The following is a 23,655-nucleotide window of genomic DNA, read 5'->3' as shown; positions in this document are numbered from 1 at the left end:
TTTTCTTCCGTAGATCATTGTGAGTTCAGATTTATCGCCTGAATGCAAAGCGCGATCGCCAATTCAAAATTAGCATCTCAACCACATTATATAATCTGAAACTCACTGAAACTCGTCCCAAAGCGCGATCGCCGCCCAGAAATTACAAGATTATTTACTCATTTGAATCTTGCAACACCCGTATGTATGTACTTTCAAGTATGTATATGATCTGTGCATCTAAAATCCTAAAATTTGGCGAATTTCCAGCTAGCGAATAAATCCCCTTGTGTAGAGCAGGAGGAGGAAAGACACCATGGTGACCACATTGATCATCCTCTTCACCGTCTCCACCCCCCACCTTCCGCCGCCGGACAATTCTAGGTCCGGCGAAGGCGATACTTCTTCTTCTCCGATGTCGATGACCGATGATGCCAGAAGGCGGTGGACCGGCGGCGGTTCCATCTTGCTCTCACCATGAACGGTGGCATTGTGCGATCTATGGAGCGCGTCATCACCTTCTTCGCACCACCACGACCTGAACCAGCGCCGGTGGAACCATCGCCGCAGGGGGTGATCCGGCACCGTGGCCCGGCTCGGCAGCGGCATTGCGGTGGAAGAAGTTGTCGCCGTGGATTTTGTACCGGGTGGCCGTGCACACCTCCTGCGCCAGCGCGCAGGGCCAGCAGAGGAGCCAGCGGGCGTAGTCCGTCGCCGACGAGGAGCCGCAGCAGCAGGCGGCGCTCTCCGCCGGCAGCCGGAACTTCCTCCTCATCTGGACCCGCCAGTAGCCGCCGTACAGGAGGCCACAAGCGCAGAGCAGCACGCCGGCGCCGGCCACCGCGCGGCCGACTGTCGCCTCCTGGACGCGCGCTGCCGAGACGCCGAAGACGCAGAGCGGCGCGAAGCAGAGCGGCACGAACGTGGCGACCGCCGCCGCCATGGCCGTCGGGAGCTGGGCGGCGTCGGAGGTCGCCGTCAGAGGGGTCGCTCCTCCCGAGCGGGCTGGACACGGTGTACGCGGCGGCGGCGACACCGAGCGCAAAGAAGCCGTCCTCGAGGAGCTCGGGGCGGGAGCTCGGCGTGAAGCACCAGTAGAGGCCGCAGAGCGCGTACTGGCAGGCGACGGTGAGGTGGAGCAGTGCCACGACGACGGCCATGTGGGCCCGCTCCGGGCCATTGCAGCCATTGCTGCAGTAGGCATCACGGAGCTCGGCGGCGTCGCGGGGGAGGCGCCAGCGGCAGAGGAGGAAGAGGTGGTGGAAGAGCGCCGGGTGCTGGTAGAGGCTCATGAGCGTGAATAGCGCGTTGAGCACCTGGTTGTTCACCTCCACCCAGTGGCCCCTCGCCGCCGGCGACGGGAAAGCGCCGTCGAGGAGGCCGAGGAGCAGCAGCACCAGCAGCGCGACGTTCATGGGGTTCTTCACCCACTCCAAGCACGTCGACCGCACGAAGCCCCAGTCCACGGCCGTGCCGGATCCTCCCTCGCCGTGCCGGACACCGAGCCGCCGGAGCCAGTCCGGCCATTGAGGCTTCTGCTTCCCGAGGAGGGGCTCGGCTAGCGGGACCCGGGCCTGGTAGTAGCTTGCGGCGTCGGCGTCGGCGCCATTGCTGAGGCTGTCGCGAGGAGGAAGAAGAAGCATTGCAGAATTCGCAACGCACACACAGCACCATGGACAGATCGATTCAGCGCTACTATTATAGCAGCACTATTAAATTCTCTAAAAATTCTTCAAGAACATTTTAGTACGGAGTACTAATAAATTCGGAGTGAAATTTCTCTATTTGGATCCGGGCTTAATTTGTCGTCAGATGGTCAGAGTAGGGTTGCTCTCCAGCTTACTTGGAAGGGATCAATCAAGAAAGGAAGGAAGGAACCTAGCCCAAAGTCAATTTTGAGCTATCTACATTTGAAATTTTGGGGGAGATTAAGACGGTCGTAATAATGTTGGGAGGCTAATTTCAGCTGCCGTTGTGGACGAAGAAGAGGTGTGAAATGAAAGCGATGTCTGTCTATTGTCATGGTGGTTGGAGATGGAAAAAAAATCTTAAGAGATCCGGTCTCTCCTCCAGGCGGAAAGGACATCCAACTTATGCCACGTGAAAAATTCACTGCATTATAATCATGATTATTATTTTTCTTTTCTCACTTATGATGCTTTGAGATTCATGCATCATGCAAAGAGACACAACATTTTTGTCGGTCCGGAAAAATCATCATTTGGCCGTGGGCTATTTATGTTTCGGTCCGATTCATCGTTTTACTAGCCATTTTTTGGGTTGGCTTTGGCTGATTTTCGGATATCTCGACTCTTGGTACACTTTTTGGCCAGTCTAAAAAAATCACCGCAAAAAATTAACTTCCCATATGCATGTCTTATATTCATGCACACTTTGGCTCCGTACTTGGTCTACGCTACTCAAGTCAACAGATTGTCAACTGGCTTTCCGTGCAACAAGCTAGAGCAAGTGGTTAGGGACATTTTCAGCCGCCACAGGTGGCGGTCTAGTCATCGGATTGAATCTGCTTAGTGTCGTTATATTTCTTTTGATTTAATAAATTTGTAATGTGGTACTTTGGCTGTGTGCGTTTCGGCGCAGAGTACGGAGGTGTGATACTTTGGTTGTGTCGATCGATATAACGTTGAGATCAATATAAGCTTCCATTTTCGAAGAAAAAAAAGCCCACGGTTAATGTTTTGGTCTGATTCGTCATTTTACTAGCCCATTTTTGGTTTTGGCTGATTTTCGGATATCGTGACCGTCGGTACATGACATTCCAATCGTCTGCTTTTCTCATTTCTGCGATTTTAAATCTTGAGAACCGAACAACCCCTGACTAATATCTTTTCCACATGCGTGCGTTTGCGATGTACTTCCTTCGTCCCATATTAAGTGTCGAAATATTATATGTATATAAAAACTTTTTTTTAGGTATAGATATATCCATATTTGAGAAATTTGAAAGATTTAATATGGGACGGAGGGAGTTTATGCATGTTGGTTTAGACGTCAAATCGCAGGATTTTGGTTTTCCTTAGGGCTATAGTTGGGTTAATACTAGCCTGGTGGGGCTCAACGAGGAATGCTGAAATTGCAGTTCAATTTTTCCCCCAATCCTCAATTCCCTCTGTACCGCCTTTTTTCTTTTACTCTGTACGGGCTGGGAACTCTGAAACCGAACGGGCCTTTACAGAGTACTTGGGCACTTGGGCCTAGCCCATTTTTCTATTTACTCCTAGTATTTAGGCCCGTTGTACGACCAGACCGGGATCTAGGGTTTCATTTTCCCCTTTGCCTTCCTCCCTCCCCTTTCAACGCGGGTGTTGCGATCGATCGGGATGGAGGCGGAGACGGAGACGGGGGCGGCGGGGGCGAAGAGACAACTCCGGACAGAGTCGAATGAGGCCGGGAGGAAGAAGGTGGCGGGGCCGGTGACGGCGGCGGGGGGGACGAAGACAGAGATCCCGTCGATGTTGGAGGCTTCGTTTAAACTGATCGAACACGCCAGGCTGAAGAGCGCGGTGGCCAGGCTGAACAAGGCGAACCCCGGCGCGCCGCCTCTCGTGCTCGAGGCGCTCACGGAGCAGGAGCGGGCGACGCTGGTGGAAGAGGAGAAGGAGTTTATGAGGAAGGTCTCGGCGGAGAACTCGAAGCGGCGGCTCGCACAATACGAAGCGGAGCTAGCCCAGGATCCGCCGGAGGAGGAGGAGGAGGAGGATCCTGGCAAAGACGAGTGGGACAAGCGCTATGGCTGCTTCCGCCAGCACTTGGAGGAGAAACGGGCCAATCAAAACTTCTCTTTCGAAGCCATCAGTAAGTACCAATCTGTCTGTCTAATCTATTTGGATACCGTGTAATCATGCATAGATGGTCTATTAACTGAATTGAAATTGCAGCGCGTATCCCCGCCATGTGTTTCACGGATAAGCCGATTCCTGGCCACGACAGCTACAGGCCTAGTGTGCAGATCTTTACTGTCAAGGTCGCGGAAATAAATGGAGGTTTATGCTGGCCGCTGGATGTGTTTGGTATGATCGCCGTGCGTGACAAACTGGATTACAGTCGCAATATTATCTTCAGCCGCACGAGGGACAACCCCCAAACCCTCACTCAACAGGTTACTTAAGTGTTTGTGTAGTCTCTAATATATGTGATCTTTTCTATTAATTGTCCTGTGCACACCTGACCTAGCTACTTTGCTTATAAAATGATCATGTCGCTGTTAGCCCATAGAGCAAGTGCCAAATCTGATTGAATTTAATTTAGTGATTCGCTTCTGTTAATGAGCTTTTACATGTCAGAGTTCGTGTGCTGTATACCTGACAATACAACTTTATTGCTTTTGACTTGAAATGTACAGTATAATCTTCTCATCTGTGTTGCTTAATCTTAAACAATATAGATTGCTCAATTTATGTGAAAAAACAAGTCAATCATAAATCATATGGCAGGGCTCTGATCACAGAACACTCCTGTGAAAATAACCATCATATATGCAGGAATGGCCGAGTGGGTTCAAAAACCATATTAATAACTAGAGAAATTCATTGTGAATAGTATTTGTTTGCTTATGAAAATCCAAGGAACATTAAGTTCTATAATGTTCATGACAAATAAGCGGCCAACATGGACACATATAATCATGTATTGCAGGCAGCCTTATTTTCTATTCTGACTGAAGTTGGTGCTTCCATATTATGTGTTTGATGTATTCCATTTCATATATGTCAACTTAACCCATGGTGTATGCAGGATCCATATTTTCTATTGACAGGTCCTACCCGTGCTCCTGTGTATAGAAGGTATGTGTACTTTGAGGCTGTGCTGAAAGTGAAGGGAACTACCGAATCCGAGGACAGGGATCTAAGCCTTTTATTTGAATGCTACATATGTTGCGTAGCTCCCAATTTATGCGCGAACGAGGGAGACTGCAGTTCCAAATCTTGTGTGGCCAGTACACTCTACAGCAGCAAGCTCAGCACGCTCGAGCTCCAGTGTGGTCTCGTCGTGTCCTCCGTCGAGGCCACCATCACACTTCGGATCCTCGAGGGTTCGTCGTGGCCAGACGGGTTCCGAGGCCAGTTTACTGCCTGCATCGGCAGCGTGAGTCACATGAAGGTCTTGCTTCTCGATTCAGGAGAAGAGAAGGCTCCTGTTGTTGCTGCTGACAGCACGGTTGAGCTGTCACGTCGTGTTGTTTCTGTTGAAAGTTTTGGGCAGCTGATTGTCCATGGTGTTGTCCATGGTGTGATATTTCGAGGTGGCAATCAGCAGGGCCAAGTTTTTGCAGAAAAGAAGAAGTCATTTGCACCTTTAGCAGCAGGTAGAAGCCGTGGTCTGCTTGACCTTGATGTCTGTAAGTTGGAAGTCACCATCGCCTGGTCGCGTCTTCTTAAGTACTATCCGGATGACGGTTTGCCTCTAACAAATGGATCCGCAGGTGCTGATTCCAGTTGATGGTTCAACATTCATGCTCTTGTGTCATGGACACATCGGGCTATGTTAAATGTTCTTATACCCTACGGTTTGTGGCTGTGGCTTGTGCAAAGTTTTGATTGGGTGTTCGCTGCTTAATCTTGTTTGGGTGTTCGCTACTTAATTTATTACCCATTGTCGTGGCTAACAGGGGCGGAGCCAGGATTTGAATATGAGGGGGGGCGAAAACTTAAAAACACAAAGTATAGATAAAAATACCAATATATAAAGTCTCAATATAAAGAGTCTCAATGTAGTATATCGATAGAAAGTATAGCAATAAATGTGTGCAAGAACAAAAGAAACTAAATTTCTATGAGCTTAAATTTAACTCTACGACTACCAAGCTCATCGAACAAGTCAATGATCTTATCGGAGGTGACTTTTTTAGCTAATTCCTTCCCAATATAGACGATCATGTAGTGTCGAAGAAAGTCATCTCTCATTTTATTTCGAAGACGCGTCTTGATCAGTTTCATAGCTGAAAAAGCTCGCTCGGTGGTTGCGGTTGACACTGGTAGAGTTATGACCAAGCGCAATAACCTATCAACCATCGAGTATGCATCAGATTTACCTGTTTTAGCTAGACCAACTGTTAAATCAGCAAGTGAAGGCATGCATTTTAGTTCCGGATGGTTGCAGACATCCAATTGAAAATGTGGCAGCTGAGACTCCAGTTGAGCTCGTTCTTGGGTAGAAAAATCAGCCGGATAAAACTTTTCCACCAAAGAACATATATTTGATATGTCAAAAGAGTCAAGTCTTGGATCCAAGGATGCACACGGTGTCAGAAGCTCTGTACTTTGAACACCAAATCGATTATTGAACTCCACCACTTGTTGATCTATGGCAACGTTGAACACATCTACTTTATAATGGTGAAGTGTTGTTGTGTTATCATGCTTGTTCCGAGACTTAGTCACATCAACATACCTGCAAGTCGTATTGTATAAAAATATGAGAAAGTGTACGATAAATATAATGCAATAGAAGACATGCGGAATTAAAGAGACATACTTGTTGTTCAAATCTGAGATATCAATCTCATGCTTCAGACAAAAAGATTTAACCTCCTCCATAAGAGGTTCCCAACCATCTTCCCTTAGCTTACCAATAAGCGCTTTGGTGTTTGAGACAGAATTTAATGCATTCAATATGTCAACAGATTTCTTTTGGAGTATTTGACACAAGACATCTGTTATCTTCATAATTTTCTCCATGAGGTGCAGAATAAAAACAAAATCAAAAGAGATGATTATCTTTAGGGCTCCCGCAGCATCTCCTCTAGAATATTGTGAGACGGAACGATCCGTTGCTATACTCCTTAGGACTGCAATTGTAGCACCAAACATCTTTCGCAAGCTGTGAATTGACTTGAAGTGAGAGCTCCATCTAGTGTCCCCTGGTCTCTGTAAAGAGCCTATTTGATTTGCCCCTTTGCCTGTATCGAGCTCTCCCAATTCAATTTCACGTGCAATCTCAATAGCTTGTTTTGCAAGTAACTCATCATTGCGTTTAGACGACGCACTAACCACATTTATGATGAAATTTGCATGCTGAAAAAAATTGTGCACATCAGGCACTTCTCTTGATGCTGCAACAAGAGCCAATTGTAACTGATGAGCCATGCAATGGACATAATATGCATAAGGGCACTCATTCAGAATAAGAGCCTTCAGTCCATTCCATTCCCCTCTCATGTTGCTTGCCCCGTCGTATCCTTGTCCTCTGATATCTTGCACATTCAGATTATTATCAACAAGGATAGCACAAATTGCATCCTTCAGAGTCGATGCAACTGTGTCTTTTACATGAATAACATCAAGGAACCGCTCCTTTATAAACCCTTCCTTGTTAACAAATCGAATGACCAATGCCATCTGCTCTTTTTTGGATTCATCTCAAGCTTTGTCCACCATTATACAGAACTTGCTAGTACCAATTTCTTCTATAATATTTTTTTGCACTCTACGAGATAGTAACTGAAGAATTTCTTGTTGAACCTCTCCAGATGTGTACTTAGCATTGCGTGGAGCATTTTGTAGGACAACCTCATTCACCTCCTTGTTATACAAAGCCAATAACTTTATCAGTTCAGGAAAATTACCCTGATTTATGGATCCTGGAGATTCATCATGGCCTCTAAAAGCACAAGCTTGGAATGTTAACCACCTAGTGAAATCATAAAAGAACAGGCTATTAGTACCTTGTTATAGATTTATACTACAACATATGAAGCTGTAATGTTGGACAATACAAGAATGAAAAATATATTTCTTACCTGATGGAATCAATTGTAACTTTAAGCCTTTGCCTTGCATTTCCAATCATTTTTGCAGATGCTTGTACAATCGCCTTGTTGATATGAGTCATACTATTTTTCAGACTATGAAACGATCGAACCGAAAAGTTATGAGCAGAGTTTGAATCTTTGCCCATGTGAGTTAAGAAAGCACAATTTTTTTCCAGCATTCACCTTCTTCCAGTTCGAAAATCCATCGACTGTGAATGTATCCGAGCCACATCTACCATTTGGCTTTCTTGTGAAGAGGAAACAAGGCAGGCAATATGCATGATGTTTAACAAGTGAATACTCTAGCCAAGGAAAATTAGTGAAATAGCTATATTGGAATCGACGACGATGTTCATTATACGGATAATTGGCCATGTATGGCTGAAAGGGGCCCTCTGAAATATAAAATCGGCGAGCTTCTTCTTGCTTATCCAGAGGGAGTTCCCAAATCTGTTGGCGTTTACCCGGATCCCGTTCATATGCTGTACTTCCTACTCTAGCCTGTTCTGAAACTTCCACTGATGCTACAATATTTTGATCATCAGTTTGCATATCAATTGGATTATCAGTTGAGTTATCATCTACAGATGGATGCTCTTCTTCAGATGGGTTTGCGTTTTCCTCTTCAGATGATACTACAATATTCTGAACAGCAGGAATACTAGAGCTTGAATTTGAAGCAACTGGTACTGGTTTGTACCAACATGATATTGATGGCGTCTTTCCAGACCCTTGATTCTTCCTCTTCATCTATTAATAATAGGAATATTTGTTGATGAATTGATGATTAGTTGATTACCTAATCATCTAAATAATTAAAGAACGAGCAAGTTACTTACCTGTACGTGGGTCCGGCTTCGGCCTCCGGCGACTCGATCAATCGATCGTCTCCCAAGCTGCAGTGTCTGGTCTGGTCGTCCGTCGTCTGGAGATGAAGAAGAACAGAGGAAGAGAACTGGTGACGGCAGGGAACAGATCGATCACGTATCAGCCGGATGCCCTGATGCTGCCGATTGCCCGATTCTCACGTAATCAGCCGTAGTGGGCACTTGTGGGCTTTTTTTCTTTTTGTTGGGCCTTTTTCTGGGTATGTATTGGGTTAGCTACTTAATTAGTTCCGGCCATTAGCACCTTAAGCTCATTAATTTAACACCTTAAATTCATTAGTACTAGTATATGCACCGTGGAAATCTGTTTTGGGGGGCGATGCATTGGGAGGGGTCTGACCCCTGCTCGCTCCCCCCTGGAGGCTAATGTTGCCCGTAGTGGTGTTTTATGATAAACTGAATGACGGGGTTTTATGTGTTACGGAGTAGTATTGTCATGGAGTACTAAATTTTGGGACCGGCTAGGGAGCGCGCGCGCACTCCCTGGTGTTCCGCGGTGCTCAGTTCCGACAATCCCAGATATCTTCCGCGGCGCTCAATCCCATATAGAAAAAAGCTGACGTCCCGACCGGTCCCGCATTTAAATCCATTACCGCATTAAATGCCTCTGACACAAAGCGGCAGTTGAAATCACGCCCTGCTCCACCGTGCGATAACTTTTCCAGCCTTTTTACATTGTTCTCTACCCTAACCATCCTTCTTTAGGATTTTTTTTTCCTTCCTACAGTCATGATATATACCCAGCCGCCATGAAGCACAGAACTACTCCAGGAATAAAGGCCAGAAATTACAGCGACAAAAAAAAAGAATGTGATCAAAGGCAAACAACAAGATTCGAAGACCGCTATCAAAACTAGGCTCTAAGCTGCAAAATTAAGATCATATTCAGGTACCTGCAGCTCTCTCTGCTCAAAACCATGAGAGAGAAAAAATCTATGATGCCCTTCATGCTATAACTTTGGACTTAAAGCTTGCTAATTAAGATCACAGGATAATTCCAACCAAGCTGAAAGCAAGTTGCTATTTACGTCCACCAAGTTGAAATCACGGCAGACAGAGAAAAAAATGTTCATGTAGTACTTTCCAACTTGATTTTGATCATGCATCATGAATCACTTTCATGAAAACCTCACCCAACAGCAATTCAAACTTGATAACAGCTATGTACATGACAAACAGTTTCAGATAGAAAACACCTCCTCCCTGCAGCAACAAATCTTCAGTTAAAAGCAACAACTCCTGCAGAAAGTAGAAATAAAGGATTAGCATGGAAGAAAAATTACTTGTAATTGTAATTGAAAACTACTTGTACTTGCAAATGTAGAAAAAAAAATGTAGATCAGTTTCAGGGTTCTCTACATGCTGGTAGAGTGTGATGAAATTTTAATCTCAATTTCCTTGACTTTGCAGATCATGGACATTATCAGAACCACTCCTAGTTTTGACCTGAACTGCCCTTATGACCATAAATGGAAACTTACATGCTCAAACTGTCATCTGCTTGAAGAAAATGGTACATTGAACTAAATAAATGATCAACATTAATTTAAAACCTCCTCAAGCTATATATGAGCCCCCTATTATTTACATATGTTAGTATCAGCAATCGGAGGAAACCAGAAAGCATAAGAAAGACTGGAAAGTAACTATGATCATTACAATTACATCTAATCAAATTAGAATGTAGCTCTTAAGATTATAATCACATCAACTTTACGATTAAAACTACATCGACTTAAATCCTAAAAGTAAGTGCCATAAATTGAAACTACATTCAACAAAATCATAAAGTAATTTTGAACTCAAAATTTACATCTGTGAAATAAAATAATTCCTTAATATAAAAACCAATCCTTGTACCAAAATCTGTCACTAAGAACATGAAAAATCATATATACCTTCATGGCCCCTTTCTATCTCATGGTAGAAGGGAATGGAATCTCATTATCACAGAAATAAGAAGGTGATCTGAGGAAAGCACTGGTCTTCTTCCATTAGGTGCCCGGAGCCCTTCTTGGTACAACATCCTGCACATGACCACACAAGAACCATACATAATCAACTCAGGTTGGACCAAAACAAGCAAGCACATCGCTCCCCTCCGATGTCTGCCGGGTGGAGGCATTCGACGAGCACGACGACCCCGTTGATGAGGGTTTGGAGCAGCCCAGGCAGAAGTTGGGCAGAGGCCACCGTGGACAAGAGTGGAGGGCGTGGCCGCCAACAACGTGGCACCTGGCGCGGAGTGACTCGGAGCGGGACGAGATGCCGCCATCGCAGCGGCCATGGGCATGGGCGGGCGGCGGCTGCGTTGGTGGAAAGCGAGCAGAGGGAGAAAACGATGGGGTGGGGAATAAAGGCGAAGAGAGAGATGGGGACAAAGTGTGAGTAGGCCACAGGAATGGCGGATCTCCCGGAGGGAGGCGTATCCCAGCCGGCGTCGATCCGTGGAGGGAGGTGGTGGCTACTGTAGGCGAGGGAGGAGATCGGGGCACAGGAGGAGAGAGATCTGAGAGGGGGAGGCCAGGAGAGTTTGGCACGCGGGGGGGATGGAGGTGGGGGCGAGGAGAGTTAGCGGGCCGGACAAGGTCAGACCGGTGGTGCCCTGGCGTCCATCTCCTTCCGCAACGGCGCAGCCCACCGGAGTGCCTCGAGGTCTGCGGCATCGCAGGTCTGGTTCAGGGATTGGCCGCCATGGCCGTGGAAGTTGAGAATGACGTAGGCATCGAGCTGCAGGAGAACGAAACCACCTGTCTCCATCGAGACGGAGTGGCACGGGTGAGGAGGAGAGAGGTGGAAGGATGGGGGATTGCTTCAGAGTCGTTAGAACATCGGCGTTAGATTTTATCGTGTGACCCTTTTTAGACATGGTCGAGGTCGATTTGCTTCAGAGTCGTCCCTAATTCAAAATTCTTCATCCTTTTCTGAGGAGATGATTTTTGAAACGTACGAAGTGCTAAACTTTGTGAGTGTTCGAATTCTTTTGTTTGGCCAAAAATTGGGGTTATACTCCAGTTCACTACTAGAAATGCCCATTTGCCCATTTTCTTAGTAGTGGAGTGGAGACTGGACCAGGGCATGGCCGACCCAAGCCCGGCGTCCAGGCCAGGCCGGGCTTCAGTTTCTCAAAAGCCTGAAAAATACTGCAGGAATCAAAAAATATTACTTTTCTTAAAAAATAGGTATAAAACTCTTTTTTTTATTCCGAAAATGGTTAATTTAGTATTTTTAATAGGCAAAAAGTTTGTTTCTGGTGTCTTAGAACATCTTCAGTAGGGACCCTAAACAGGATCCCCTCCTCACATTTTAGGGAGTGGAGCAAAAAAAAAAGCTCTTCAGCAGGATCACTACTGGGATGCCTAAACTAGAGATCTCCCTAGATTACCCCCTCCGCCCCTCATTCCCAAGGATTACCCCCTCCGCCCCTCGTTCCCAAGGACCCCTTGGGGGAGTCCCTATTCCAGCCACGTCAGCTTTTCATCTCGCGCCCATCTTCTTCCTGCCGATGCCCGCCCCGTCTGGTCTTCTTCCTCCCCCCGTCCACCTCTCCGGCGGCGATTCCGCCACCACCTCCCCCTCGCCGGCGGTGAATCCGGCCGCGCTCCTCCCGCACAGCGCCGCCGGCCTCGGGCCGCCGCTGCCCCGCACCTCCGCCCCAAGTGCCGTCGAGCCCCTGGACGCCGTCCGTCGCGAGCCGTCGAGCCCTTCGCCTACCGCCGCCCGGCGCAGGTCCGCCGCGCCCCTGAGAGCACCGCAGACCGCACGCGGACGCCAGGCCCCGCTCTACCTCCACGCCGTCCACCTCGCCTCCTCGGCCGCCGCCCGCCTCGCCTCCACGCTGCCCGCCTCTCCTCCGAGGCCGCCCCGCGTATTGCGCCGTCGAGTCCTCGCCGTCCTGCGCCCACACATCCGTCGTTGGCCGCCCCGCGCCCCACATCCTGGCCTAGCGGCGTCGCCGATCTAGCCGGGGAGAGAGCAGTCTCGTGGACAAGCAGTGGAGAAGAAAGAGTAGTGAAGAAAGGAAAAAAAGAAAAAAGAAAGAATAAAAGACAAGACAATGATAGATGGGTCCCATATGTCATATAGAATATGAGGGCTGTGGAATAGGGACCATTGCTCAAGACGTTTGTATTTTTTGGGACCCTAGAATTTGAGGAGAGTCCTTATATGTTGTTTAGGAACCATGTTTTAGGGGCTACTGCTGAAAATGCTGGGCGCAGGTCTGGGGATTTAGGGTGTATTTGGATTGCAGTTGTGGCTCGCCCGATCATTTTTTTTATCGTTAACTGTTCGCAGGGTCTTCGTTTGGATCAGGGCCAGAATTTGCAACCACGCCAATTATTTTGTCACCACGTTCTGTTTTTGCGCCCGCACGCTGGCGAAACGGTGGCGGCAAATTTCTCCGCCAAATCGTTGGCGTGCCAAATTTTGGCAGGGCTAACTCAGGCGTAATCCAAACCGCCCCTTATTGCCTGGCTTTGTGAAGCTTGGCCTGTCCTGGGGTATGCCCTGCAGCCCAAGGTCTAAATGGAGGCTGACAATCTGCACATTTTTGTCTTAGCGCATGCTCAGATCTCTTTCTCGCTCGGGATGTGCACTCATTATAGTTTTGTATGAAAATATGGTTTGATTTTGGTTATAACCATTCAATTTCAGTTTGATTTTGGTAATAATCAAATTAACCGAAATTGATACGAATTTTTGAGGAACACATAATTTTTGGTAATATATTTCACTTTTAGTTCAATCTCACTAAACTACCGGATGTTATTAAATATCCGAACATGTTGTAACTCGCAAGACACGAGAAATAAAAAATGGATAATAAATATTTGAACATGTTATAACTCGCAAGACCCAAGAAATAAAATGAAAAATTGCAAGAAACAAGGAACTAAAACAATGGAATGTTCACTCTGGATTAAATGAGGCTTTAGAGACTATTGAGTTCCCTTGAGTTAATGGACAATACTAGCTACTCTTTTATATCAAAGATGTATGTTTTTATCTTCACCGTCAATTAATTAAGTATGAACCGAAGCACGCCTCGTAAACAATGCTGGTGGCATAGAAAACCGTGCGGAAGAACTACAAAATGTGGCCTAGCTAAAATTTCTGTCTGAAAATTGTTTGGGCATTCTAGACAGTACCGGTTGTGAAGGGAGGTTGTCGGAATTTTGACTAAAGAAAACTGGCCGGGAAAATCTACATGCACATGTGAATACATACTATATATACGTGTAATTTTTATTAAGAGATAATTTAGAAACTGGACTACCAAAAAAAATACATCTATAATTGATGAATAGTACTACATCAATTGTAGATTCACATTTTTTTTCCTTTTTGTGTACTCTGCAAATGAAAATATCTCTCAACGAATTTGAAAGTACATGTTACACATCCATATGTATTTATGCTTAGACAGAATTGTTTTGAACTCCAGCGCAAAAAAAGAATTGTTTTGAACTTGTGAATATGTTTTTTTTCTTCATATTTTAGGCTTCACGAGGCCCGAGCTCTGTTATGCCTTTTTGCGCTACTCCCTGGTAATAACTGTGTTCTCGTGGAAAGCATCCCGCCAGGAAAATCGACAAAAACATATACATATTTATCTGTGAAGACATTAAAAATGATGTGCTAAACCAAGCAAAAAACGATATGATGGGGAAAAAGAAGTCTTGGGCCATGAAAAAAACAGTGGAAGAATTAATAATAGTACTTTTCATATTAAAAAAAACAGTGGAAGAATTTAAAAACATGAAACAAAGAAAGATACGGAGTAGGGATGAGTAAATCATATTACAGCACGCAATTTTGGTGTGAGGTGTGTGTCAGTGGAAGAATTGCATTGGCAGCACCACCAAATTGTGGCACATGCAAATACAAAGAAGGAAATTAAGCAGAACAAGGCACAAGATTATCACTAGCTAAGCTCGTAAATAGATAATTAAGCACGGATGAGTTGGAAAGGTAACTAGTAGTAAGAACCATTCACGCCATTGCGAAATTTGATTTGTCATACGTACAGTCAAACGATCAAGAGAAACATCTGAAGTTTCTGAACCTCATTTCTAGGAGCTAATCAAATTGCTGTAGACCGAAATTGAGATGGCAGTAAGTAATTAAAGCAGTTCAACAATTAGCGTCCGTCCATTTAAAAGGAAACATCTGGACCTAGCTTCTCGTAGCTCAGGCCAACTCATAGCTAATCAAGTTAAAATGAGATGAGATAGCCTTCATGCCTTCCTCCTCTCGCAGTCTGCTAATTATCCACATCTAGCGCCGCGCCACTGCATTCTGATCCTAATGCTGGCCCCCCACCACGTCCTCGACCAAACCTGCCAGAATTTCAGCCTCCTCATCTGGCAATGGAAATCGATCTTGGAACCCAGCAGGAAACGGCACATCACGGTATGCCTCGAACGAACCTTCTTCCTCATCGATCAGATTGAGACGAAGCTGTCCAGCCGGTCCAATCACCTGATCGATGCCGGTGACGCCACACCTGTTTACATGTCCAAGCAGTGTTGGGTCTACAGATGTCGTGCTCCTTGCCCTGACCTTCTTTCGATTGTCGATCGCACAATCCGAAAGCTTCCCCCAACATCTCATGTACTCCAGTAATGCAGGATCAATTCTGGAGTCTTCATCCTCACCTTTGTAACTGATCAACAACTCAGAAAGGCTATCATATATTGCTTTGATTCTGGACATCTCGGAAAGAAGAATGACAGCACGCAGCAGTGCTTCCTTCACCCTGTCCTCGCCTGATCTTGGGTTTGACAAGACAAAGAAAATGTCCTCCAAGACGTTGTATTCGGCACCAGGGATGGTTGTGTTTTGTGAGTGTGTAACGGTTACTTTTGTCATTTCTTCAAGATCCCCTTGACTCTGGATGAAAAGCGGCATCAACTTCCTTTGCTCGGCAAAAAAATGCCACTTGCTCCAATCCTGCCCTGTAACTTTCCGACGAAATGCGAGCAAGTATAGGTCCTGATCGCAGAAGAGCAACTCCACGATGGTTCCCTCCTTATGAGGATTTACCAGCCGAACGACATGGTAGCTCCGGCGACCAGTGCTACGGTGAGGTGGGGGTGTAAACGGAACACCCTTGTTGACCGCCGGACAGATGAGGAACTCGCGAAGTTTCTTACGAGCAAGCACTAGCAGCAAACCATCGATCCCTTCTGTAACAACCAAGTCGATCACAGGCACGTCCTACGCGAGAAACACGATTACATTACATTAAATCCACGTACAGTAGCAAGGATATCCATGTATTCATTCAATGCCTAGAATTAAAATCGAAGGTGGCCATGCAAACATAGTACTAGCTGGTATATCTATACCTGCATACTCTGTTGAAGAGGAGCGTAAGGTAGCATATTTGCTTCACCTGAAAATTAGTAGCCAACGTCAGGACAAGAAAACAGCACACTTTATACTCATAATACATTCTCTATGACTAAACGGATCATGAATATAATTGGTAGAATTTCGTAAACGCTATTGGCCACATGTAAAATTGCCGCCACTTGAACAAGAGTGTTCATTAGCACATCATTAATTGGTGCACTAATTGCTACTCTAACCTAACCCCAATTTAAAAGAAGCGGCCGGATCGATTCCAGTCCATGATCCATCCACTCGTGTGATCGATTGATGCAAGAAAATCAACCGCGCGCACAGCAGGAGAAGGCCTTATACGGCCGGACGAGCCCCCTGTTTCTGCATTGTGCTCTCGTTTGGTTTGTACGGACGGCCGGACGGAAACCCCTCGTACGTCCGGCCGCCTCACCACCCAGCGTGGGGGCGTGGGCAAGGCGAGGAGGGAAACAAGGAAAAGGGATTTCTTGACCCGGAGAGGATCGACGGGGATGCAGCTTGTTTCGACAAATTAAGGTGGGGATTTACTTTGAGCAGGAGGTGTGCTTCAAGGCTCAAAGCAAGCAGCTTGGCGGCTTGGTTTGTTGCAGCCAGCCAGCGCGTGCGTGTGAGAAGACAAGCGCGAGGCGGCGGGGGAGGACAAGGGTGGGTCGCTTACCTGTGCAGCACGAGTTGGAGGAGGTGATCGGCGACGGGAGGGAGGCCCCCTCCTCCCGACGTACGGCAGCGGCAGGTTTGGTTCCGAGGATGGGAGGGAGAATGGAAGGGACAAGGGTTTATTGGGGGGATGGGATGGGATGCCAAGTGGACCAGGTCCATGGACATTCCTACCAAGTGTAAGTAGCTAAAGCTAATTAAGCACTCTTTTTTAAGATTATGGTTCCTCGTCAGCTTCTTTTTCTTCTTCTCCACCCTCGCAAGCCCCAGGTCTCCATGCCACCGTCGCACCTCCACGCGCAGCTCCTCAAGCTCGGCATGTCCGGCGACACCTTCACCGCCAACCACCTGCTCATCGCCTACTCCAGAACGGGGCTCCTCAAGAACGCGCTGGGCGTGTTCGACGAAATGCCGCACAGGAACCTGGTCTCCTGGACCGCCATGGTGTCCGGCTCGGCGCGCGGCGGCGCGTCTCAGCTGGGGCTCGGGCTGTTTGTCTCCATGGTGAGGAGCGGATTCTTGCCCAACGAGTTCGCCCTCGCCAGCGCGCTCCGTGCCACCGCTTCTTGTCACGACGGGCTCCGGCTTGGCCTTTCGCTCCACGGCGTCGCGGTGAAAGTCGGCGTGGGTGGGGATCCTTTCGCCGGGAGCTCGCTGCTGCTCATGTATGCCAACCACGGCCGCGTTGCTGATGCCGAGGGCGCGTTCGCGGAGGTGCGGCGCAGGGACCTGGCTTGCTGGAACGCGATGCTGGAGGGATATGTCTCCAATGGTTGTGGGCACGAGGCGATGAGGGCGGTGGTTCTGATGCGCCGGTGTGACATGTTCACCTACGTTTCGGCTGTCAAGGCATGTTTGATCACCGGGGAGTCGGATTTTGGGCGGCAGCTTCACGGGTGTGTCATTCACAACATGTTTGAGCCCGATACCTCCGTGATGAATGTGCTTGTTGATATGTATTTCAGAGCCGGGCTGAAGGACGTTGCCATGGCAGTCTTTCGCAGGATTCTGCGAAAGGACACGATTTCTTGGAATACAGTGATATCCGGTTTCGCGCATGATGAAGACGACAGGGAAGTTCTAGGCTGCTTTGCTGACATGTCACGGTCAGGTTGTAAGCCCAATGAAGTCACTTTGTCTGTCATGCTGAGACTCTGTGCTGCTAAAGAGAACGCCTCACTTGGTCTTCAGATCTTTGGCCTTGCCTATTGTCATGGCTACTCTGAAAATGTTCTCGTAGCGAATGCAGTTATCAACATGCTATCTAGATGTGGATTACTCAACTCTGCAGATGGCTTCTTCTGTAACCTCAGGTTCAGAAACATCGTGACATGGAACGAGATGATTGCAGGATATGGTTTGTACAGCTATTCTGAAGATGCGATGAGGCTCTTCCGCAGCATGGTTTGCTTCGGTGAAAGACCGGATGAGTTCACCTATTCAGCTGTTTTGTCTGCCTTCCAAGAAGCTCATGAACCAAGGAACCATGAGCAAGTCCACGCAAGTATTCTGAAACAAGGTATCACTTCAAGGCAGTTTGTGTCAACTTCACTGATCAAGGCAAAGGCAGTGTTTGGATCGGTTCAGAGCGCGCTGAAAATCATGGAGGACACTGGCAAGATGGATTTGGTGTCATGGGGAGTCGTGATATCAGCATTCCTGAAGCATGGCCTGAACAATGAAGTCATGTCCCTTTTCGATTTGTTCAGAGGTGACTCCATGAATAGAGCTGACGAGTTCATCCTCGCAACAGTCCTGAATGCCTGCGCAAATGCTGCATTGCTCAGGCAGTGCAGACGCGTCCATTCACTTGTTATCAGGACAGGGCACAGCAATCACTTCTGTGTGGCGAGTGCTCTAGTCGATGCCTACGCAAAGTGCGGTGGCATAGCCTCTGCAAAGAGCGCTTTTGCCGATGTATCATCAGGAAGTGGTGATGCCATACTGTACAACACCATGCTGACAGCTTATGCTAACCATGGCCTGATCAACGAAGCCCTGAGTCTGTATGAAGATATGGCACGAGCTCAATTGGTCCCAACTCCAGCCACGTTTGTTGCCCTTGTTTCAGCATGCAGCAACTTCGGGCTAGTGGAGCAGGGGAAGATTCTATTCAGCCTCATGCTGTCCGAAGAACATGGCATTCATCCTACAAGAGCCAACTATGCCACCTTAGTTGATCTCCTGGCACGGAAAGGGTTCCTTCATGAGGCGAAAGATATCATTGAGGTAATGCCACTCCATCCATGGCCTTCGGTCTGGAGGTCTCTGATGAACGGTTGTCGGATCCATGGGAACATGGAACTTGGTGTGCTTGCAGCAGAGCAGATCCTGAGTATGACACCGAGCAGCGATGGCGCCTATGTTTCGCTGTCAAATGTCTTCGCTGATGATGGAGAGTGGCATTTGGCAGAAGAGGCCAGGAAGATGATGGCTGAGAATCAAGTCCGGAAGGTGCATGCGTATAGCAGGATTGAGGTTTAGGGATGTCGTGTATATGAGTAGTTAGCACTAACACAATAGCCATGTGCTTGGCATTGACATAGTAGCACTAACACAATAGCCATGCTAGGCACTGACATAATGACATTGACACACTTTAGAGCGTTTGGTTACAGCAAGTCACCAAGTTATAACCAGTGCTAAGAACAAACAGTGGTTATTCGTTGATTAGATCAAGCAACTTGAGGAGATACATGGGTCCAAGATTCCAAGAACATACTATCAGGCATATGTTTTCTAATAACTAACGGCAAACATGGACGAATCATCGGTCCACATACTTCCATCAGTTTTACAAACTTTTATAAAATGCAAAGCCACTATTCAGGTTTTACTACTTTGCAATTGAAGACATAAAACTGGAAGGACATTGGCATTTTGATTCAGCCACCGGAGTTTATTCTGCGCTGAAGGTGGAGGAATGATCTGAACCCATCCTTGTCATATCCCCAGACAACTTAATTTGCTTCAAGCAATGCATCTTCAGGAGTTACGTCCTTGTGTTCGTACGCAGATTCACAGCCCTCGACTCTAGGTTCATTCTTTGGTTGCAGCAATGAAGCATCGCTGGGTGGCTCCTGGTTTACAGTTGTAGCTCCTTCATTGTGTTCCATCATTGCAGGGTTGCTCAGTGGCTCCTCCTTTACGTTTGTAGCTTCTGCATTAGGTTGAACTGTTGCGGAATCGTTCAGTGATGCATGCTTCACTGTGCTAGCTTCTTTGTTAGGCAGAGACACTGCAGTCTCAATGAGCGGCTCCTGCTTTACCCTTCTAGCTTCCTCATTGGGTTGCACCATTGAAGTGTCAGTCGGTGATCCTACTCCTCTAACTTCCGTATCAGGTTGAGGCATTACAGTGTCACTCGGTGGCTCCTGCTTTATACCAGATTCCTCGTTATCTTGTGCCATTGCAGTGTCACTGGGTGGCTCATGGTCTCCTCTTCCAGCATCCTTGTCAGGCTGCAACATTGCTGCGTCACTCGGTAGCTCATGTTCTACATTTCTAGCTTCTTGATCAGGTTGCAACATTACAGTGTCGCCGGACGGATCTTGCGTTGCTATTGCTGGCTGCATGGGCACATCAGAATCACAAGCATCTCCAGGCACTCTGTTTTCATCCTTTTCCACATTAGCCGCTTTGCCATTCTTCTTGTTGAATTTCCTCTTGTTCCGTTGCTTCTTGAAACCACCTTTCTTGACCTTAAGAGGCTTTGGAGTTTCAATTGGCTTTTTCTCTGTCTCCTTTCTTTTGCCAGGAACAACAATATATTTGGAGGCACCATTTGCAGAACCATCTGATTGACCTGCAATAAACAAAGCATGTGGATAATCCAATGTCAGATCCCAACACCCAAAGGAGAAAAGAGATACATAACAGATAAATACCTTGCAATTCAAGGTATCAAAAAAATATCTAAGCAACTTTTAAAAAGAACAGAACCCTGTGAACAGAAAAAAAAAAGAAGAGAACAGAAAACTACCTTGGATTGCAAGAAGAGCAGTTCGGGCAGCTTTTATCTCAGCCTCTTTCTTTGTCCGAGCTGCAGCACCAATGTATTGTATTCCACCAATCTCTACAGTGGATATGAAAGGAGCTACTCCTGAAGCTTGTCTGTGGGAAATATAGGATGGAATAGCGTAATTCATCTTCTGAGCATACTCCTGAAGAAGATTCTTGCACAGACCAGTTTCTTGCTGGAAAGCACAGTAAGATGTGTCAGAAAAGCACAGCAATCATGCTTGTACATTGTTGTGAGGTATGCATGGCCATAAACTGAGGCAGCAGAAGCTTACAAGCATTTTCATTACCCCCTCCCTAGTATGTTTAGAAAATACACTAGTAAAATGAAGACCCTAAACCATTCAGAAAGTCTAAGCTAATGCTAATGCTCACTGAGATACTAAAAGGTTTACATCGTAAAGAATACACTATGAGAGTAAACAACAATACAGTGAACTTGGCATACATCGTGCATAAATAAATACATAAAAGGTTTCCTATGCACCTTATAGCCAAGCTAATGCTCACTGAGATACTACTACACCAAGCTAGGAGGCATCATTCAATGGTTAATTAAGAACAGCAAGGAAGGAACGCGTAAGCCATCAGAACATAGATCGCCCCGTCTAAACAAAATTCTTACAAACCATCGCATCGCACATAATCACAACGAGACTTGAGCCAAGGAAGGCGTAAAGGAGGAACAGCTTACCACTGCCGGGATGGTGGCGCTGGTGGGCAGCGCCAGGGACTTGGCGATCTCCATGAGGGCGACCTCGGCGGCGGACTGCTCGGCCGCCTTGCGGCTGAAGAATCCAGGCAGCGAGTCATAGCTGACGCCATCGACCAGCACGGCGGACTTGAAGACGGGCTCGTGGGACGGGCCCTCCTTGAGGGTCTGGTACTCGGGCGTCGGCAGGCCGGCCTTCTGCGCGTACTCCTGCAGCCGGCTCTTGAACACGTAGCAGTTCTCCACCACTGATGCCGCCGGAATCATCAAGCGCGGCGGCGGCCACGGGCTCACTTGTTAGGGCGAGGTAGGGTTACGGATTGGGGAAGGTTTAGGAGGAGATGAGAAGCGGAGCTGAAGGGCCGGCGGAATCCGTCGGCGGGGTGGTGGGAGGAGAAAGGGTCGGGACCGAGAGAATCGAAGGGCGGTGGCGGCGCTCGCGCGAGGAGGAAGAGAGAGGGTGGCGGCGCTCGGCAGCGAGAATGGGCCAGAGGGATGGAAAGGGCGAGATAAACGAGCTCCGGCCCACGTGATAGAGGTGTGGCTTTAGCATTATTCACCTGGATGGTGATATCCGCTTAAAAAAAACAGCGTAAAGGAGGATTTTATACGAGCTCTGTAAATTCTAAGAAATCTTAAAACGCTGCAGTTCCCTCTCTGGCAGATGGGGCATCACCTGTCATTGAGAGAAAGCATCACCGGCGGCTAACCGCCGGCGCGATCCCTACAAGGCTCGGCGAGGGAGCGCAGTCCTCCTCGCTGGCACAAATCATCCGCCCGAACGCCGAGGCGTCCACGCCGGCGCACCCGCCGTCCAGGAACAAGTCCAGCAGCGTGCCCTGCGCGGCCGCGAGGTGGCCGGACGCGCGGAGCTCGCCGACGAGCTCCGCCAGCGCCGGCGCGTCCCACCTGAGCCCCCGCCGCACGGCCTCCCGCGCCACCTCCCCCGCCGCGGCGTGGTCCCCGGCGCGCGCGCACCCGGCGACCACGACGCCGAACGCCCTGGCGTCCGGCGGGCATCCGGCGCGCGCCATGCAGCCCAGCATCCGGCGCGCGCCGGGCAGGTCGCCCCGCCCGCAGAGCGCGGCGAGGTAGGCGGCGTAGACGGGCGTGTCCGGCACGATCCCGCGCAGGAGCATTTCGTCGAACGCCTGGTCGACGGCGGCGAAGTCCCCGGCGTCGGCGAAGACGCGGAGGAGGAGCTCGAAGTCGGCGGGCCTCGGGGCGACCCCGTCGGAGGCCATCGCCTCCGTCAGGACCTCGTAGGCCTCCGCGGGGAGCCCGTCGCGGAGGAGCGCGCGGAGGACGGCGCGGTGGTGGTGCCCGGAGCCGGAGGAGGGGGAGGGGACGAGGAGGCCCCAGCGGCTCATGTCGTGAAGGAAGGCGGCGGCGTGGGTGGCCGGGGCGTGGGCGCAGAGGGAGGAGAGGACGGCGGCGCAGAGGGGGTAGTCCGGGTCGAGGAGGAGGGGAGGCATGAGGCGGAGGAGGTCGGCGGCGGCGGAGGGGCGGCGGGCGCGGCAGAGCGCGGAAGCGAGCACGCGGAAGGTGGCGGCGTCGGGCGCGGCGGTGGGCGCGGCGAGGAGGAGCACGGAGGGGGCGACGCAGACGAGGGCCGGGGAGGAGCAGAGGGCGGCCAGGATGGTGTTGAGCGCGCGGGTGGTGCGGACGGCGGAGGAGAAGAGGGTCGCCGCGGCGGCGAGGCGGCCGTGGCGAGCTAGGGTGGCCAGGAGCCTGTGGTGGTCGGGCTCTGGCCGCGGCGAGGAGCTCATCTCGTAGACGTCTGACGCCGATGTCGGCATCCGCCGCCAAGAAGAACGAGGTCTATTGAGATGCCATAGTTGTCGGCTCGTCGCTCACTACTCGCTCGCTGCATTTGCTACGCAGTGAACAACCGCGGAATATGACAATCAAAAGGAGACTCCCCATTGCCTGTGTCTTGTCGGTGGTCTTTACTCTTTACAGCCTCTCTCTTCTCCGATGGTGGCAGTGAGTCGCTGGCTAAACTCACTGCATTGGCAACACAATGAAAAACCATGAATTCGAATTGCAAGCATATAATTACTAGCTTTAGCCATTTGAAACATGACCGAATTCAAAACTTTTGAGTTAATTTGATCATTAAAACAGCAATACAGCGAAATACAGCATGCTAGGCTGATTCCTCTGCCTGACATGCTACGAGAATATCGCAAAAAAAATTCACATTTGCCGATCCCAGAAGGCCAGCATCTCGAGAATCG

General features: G+C 48.6%; 6 protein-coding genes and 1 non-coding gene across 8 annotated transcripts; 2 read left to right on the top strand and 5 right to left on the bottom strand.

Annotated features, from left to right (window-relative positions):
- Positions 1-69: 69 nt before the first annotated feature.
- On the bottom strand, positions 70-1,760 carry LOC104585216. Its single transcript, XR_002960030.1, has 2 exons — positions 956-1,760; positions 70-903 (listed from the first exon to the last, which is right to left on the bottom strand). It is a non-coding gene; the product is annotated as an uncharacterized LOC104585216 (transcript).
- A 1,496-nt stretch (positions 1,761-3,256) lies between these two features.
- On the top strand, positions 3,257-5,556 carry LOC100845841. The gene is made up of 3 exons (XM_010240512.3): positions 3,257-3,795; positions 3,879-4,099; positions 4,735-5,556. The coding sequence occupies exons 1-3, from the start codon at positions 3,321-3,323 to the stop codon at positions 5,437-5,439; spliced, it is 1,401 nt and encodes a 466-aa protein (XP_010238814.1). The 5' UTR covers positions 3,257-3,320; the 3' UTR covers positions 5,440-5,556.
- A 91-nt stretch (positions 5,557-5,647) lies between these two features.
- Positions 5,648-11,599, bottom strand: LOC100832507 (zinc finger MYM-type protein 1-like). Of its 2 annotated transcripts, XM_024463148.1 has the most exons (5): positions 10,536-11,599; positions 8,590-9,876; positions 7,739-8,500; positions 6,475-7,629; positions 5,648-6,390 (listed from the first exon to the last, which is right to left on the bottom strand). In XM_024463148.1, the coding sequence occupies exons 4-5, from the start codon at positions 7,335-7,337 to the stop codon at positions 5,763-5,765; spliced, it is 1,491 nt and encodes a 496-aa protein (XP_024318916.1). In that variant the 5' UTR covers positions 7,338-7,629; positions 7,739-8,500; positions 8,590-9,876; positions 10,536-11,599; the 3' UTR covers positions 5,648-5,762. The 2 variants fall into 2 exon arrangements, with proteins under 2 accessions (XP_024318916.1, XP_024318915.1); XM_024463147.1 differs by lacking the exon at positions 10,536-11,599 and having other exon boundaries at positions 5,670-7,629; positions 7,739-8,599.
- A 3,003-nt stretch (positions 11,600-14,602) lies between these two features.
- LOC112272348 lies at positions 14,603-16,800 on the bottom strand. The gene is made up of 3 exons (XM_024462871.1): positions 16,685-16,800; positions 15,990-16,036; positions 14,603-15,858 (listed from the first exon to the last, which is right to left on the bottom strand). The coding sequence occupies exons 2-3, from the start codon at positions 16,023-16,025 to the stop codon at positions 14,944-14,946; spliced, it is 951 nt and encodes a 316-aa protein (XP_024318639.1). The 5' UTR covers positions 16,026-16,036; positions 16,685-16,800; the 3' UTR covers positions 14,603-14,943.
- LOC100845230 (pentatricopeptide repeat-containing protein At3g09040, mitochondrial) lies at positions 16,314-19,244 on the top strand. Its single transcript, XM_003577100.4, has one exon. The coding sequence runs from the start codon at positions 16,903-16,905 to the stop codon at positions 19,165-19,167; it is 2,265 nt and encodes a 754-aa protein (XP_003577148.3). The 5' UTR covers positions 16,314-16,902; the 3' UTR covers positions 19,168-19,244.
- A 79-nt stretch (positions 19,245-19,323) lies between these two features.
- Positions 19,324-21,907, bottom strand: LOC100844921 (double-stranded RNA-binding protein 8). Its single transcript, XM_003577099.4, has 3 exons — positions 21,398-21,907; positions 20,666-20,879; positions 19,324-20,488 (listed from the first exon to the last, which is right to left on the bottom strand). Exons 1-3 carry the CDS (start codon positions 21,680-21,682, stop codon positions 19,644-19,646), a joined length of 1,344 nt encoding a protein of 447 aa, XP_003577147.1. The 5' UTR covers positions 21,683-21,907; the 3' UTR covers positions 19,324-19,643.
- A 171-nt stretch (positions 21,908-22,078) lies between these two features.
- On the bottom strand, positions 22,079-23,629 carry LOC100844613 (pentatricopeptide repeat-containing protein At2g38420, mitochondrial-like). Its single transcript, XM_010241255.3, has one exon. It carries the CDS (start codon positions 23,212-23,214, stop codon positions 22,111-22,113), a length of 1,104 nt encoding a protein of 367 aa, XP_010239557.3. The 5' UTR covers positions 23,215-23,629; the 3' UTR covers positions 22,079-22,110.
- Between the last annotated feature and the right edge of the window lie 26 nt (positions 23,630-23,655).

The sequence above is a fragment of the Brachypodium distachyon genome, chromosome 4 (genome assembly GCF_000005505.3).
Source record: "Brachypodium distachyon strain Bd21 chromosome 4, Brachypodium_distachyon_v3.0, whole genome shotgun sequence".
Lineage (NCBI taxonomy): Eukaryota > Viridiplantae > Streptophyta > Magnoliopsida > Poales > Poaceae > Brachypodium > Brachypodium distachyon.
The sequence above is the reverse complement of the archived record's forward strand: the minus strand, read 5'-3'. Positions and strand labels throughout refer to the sequence as shown.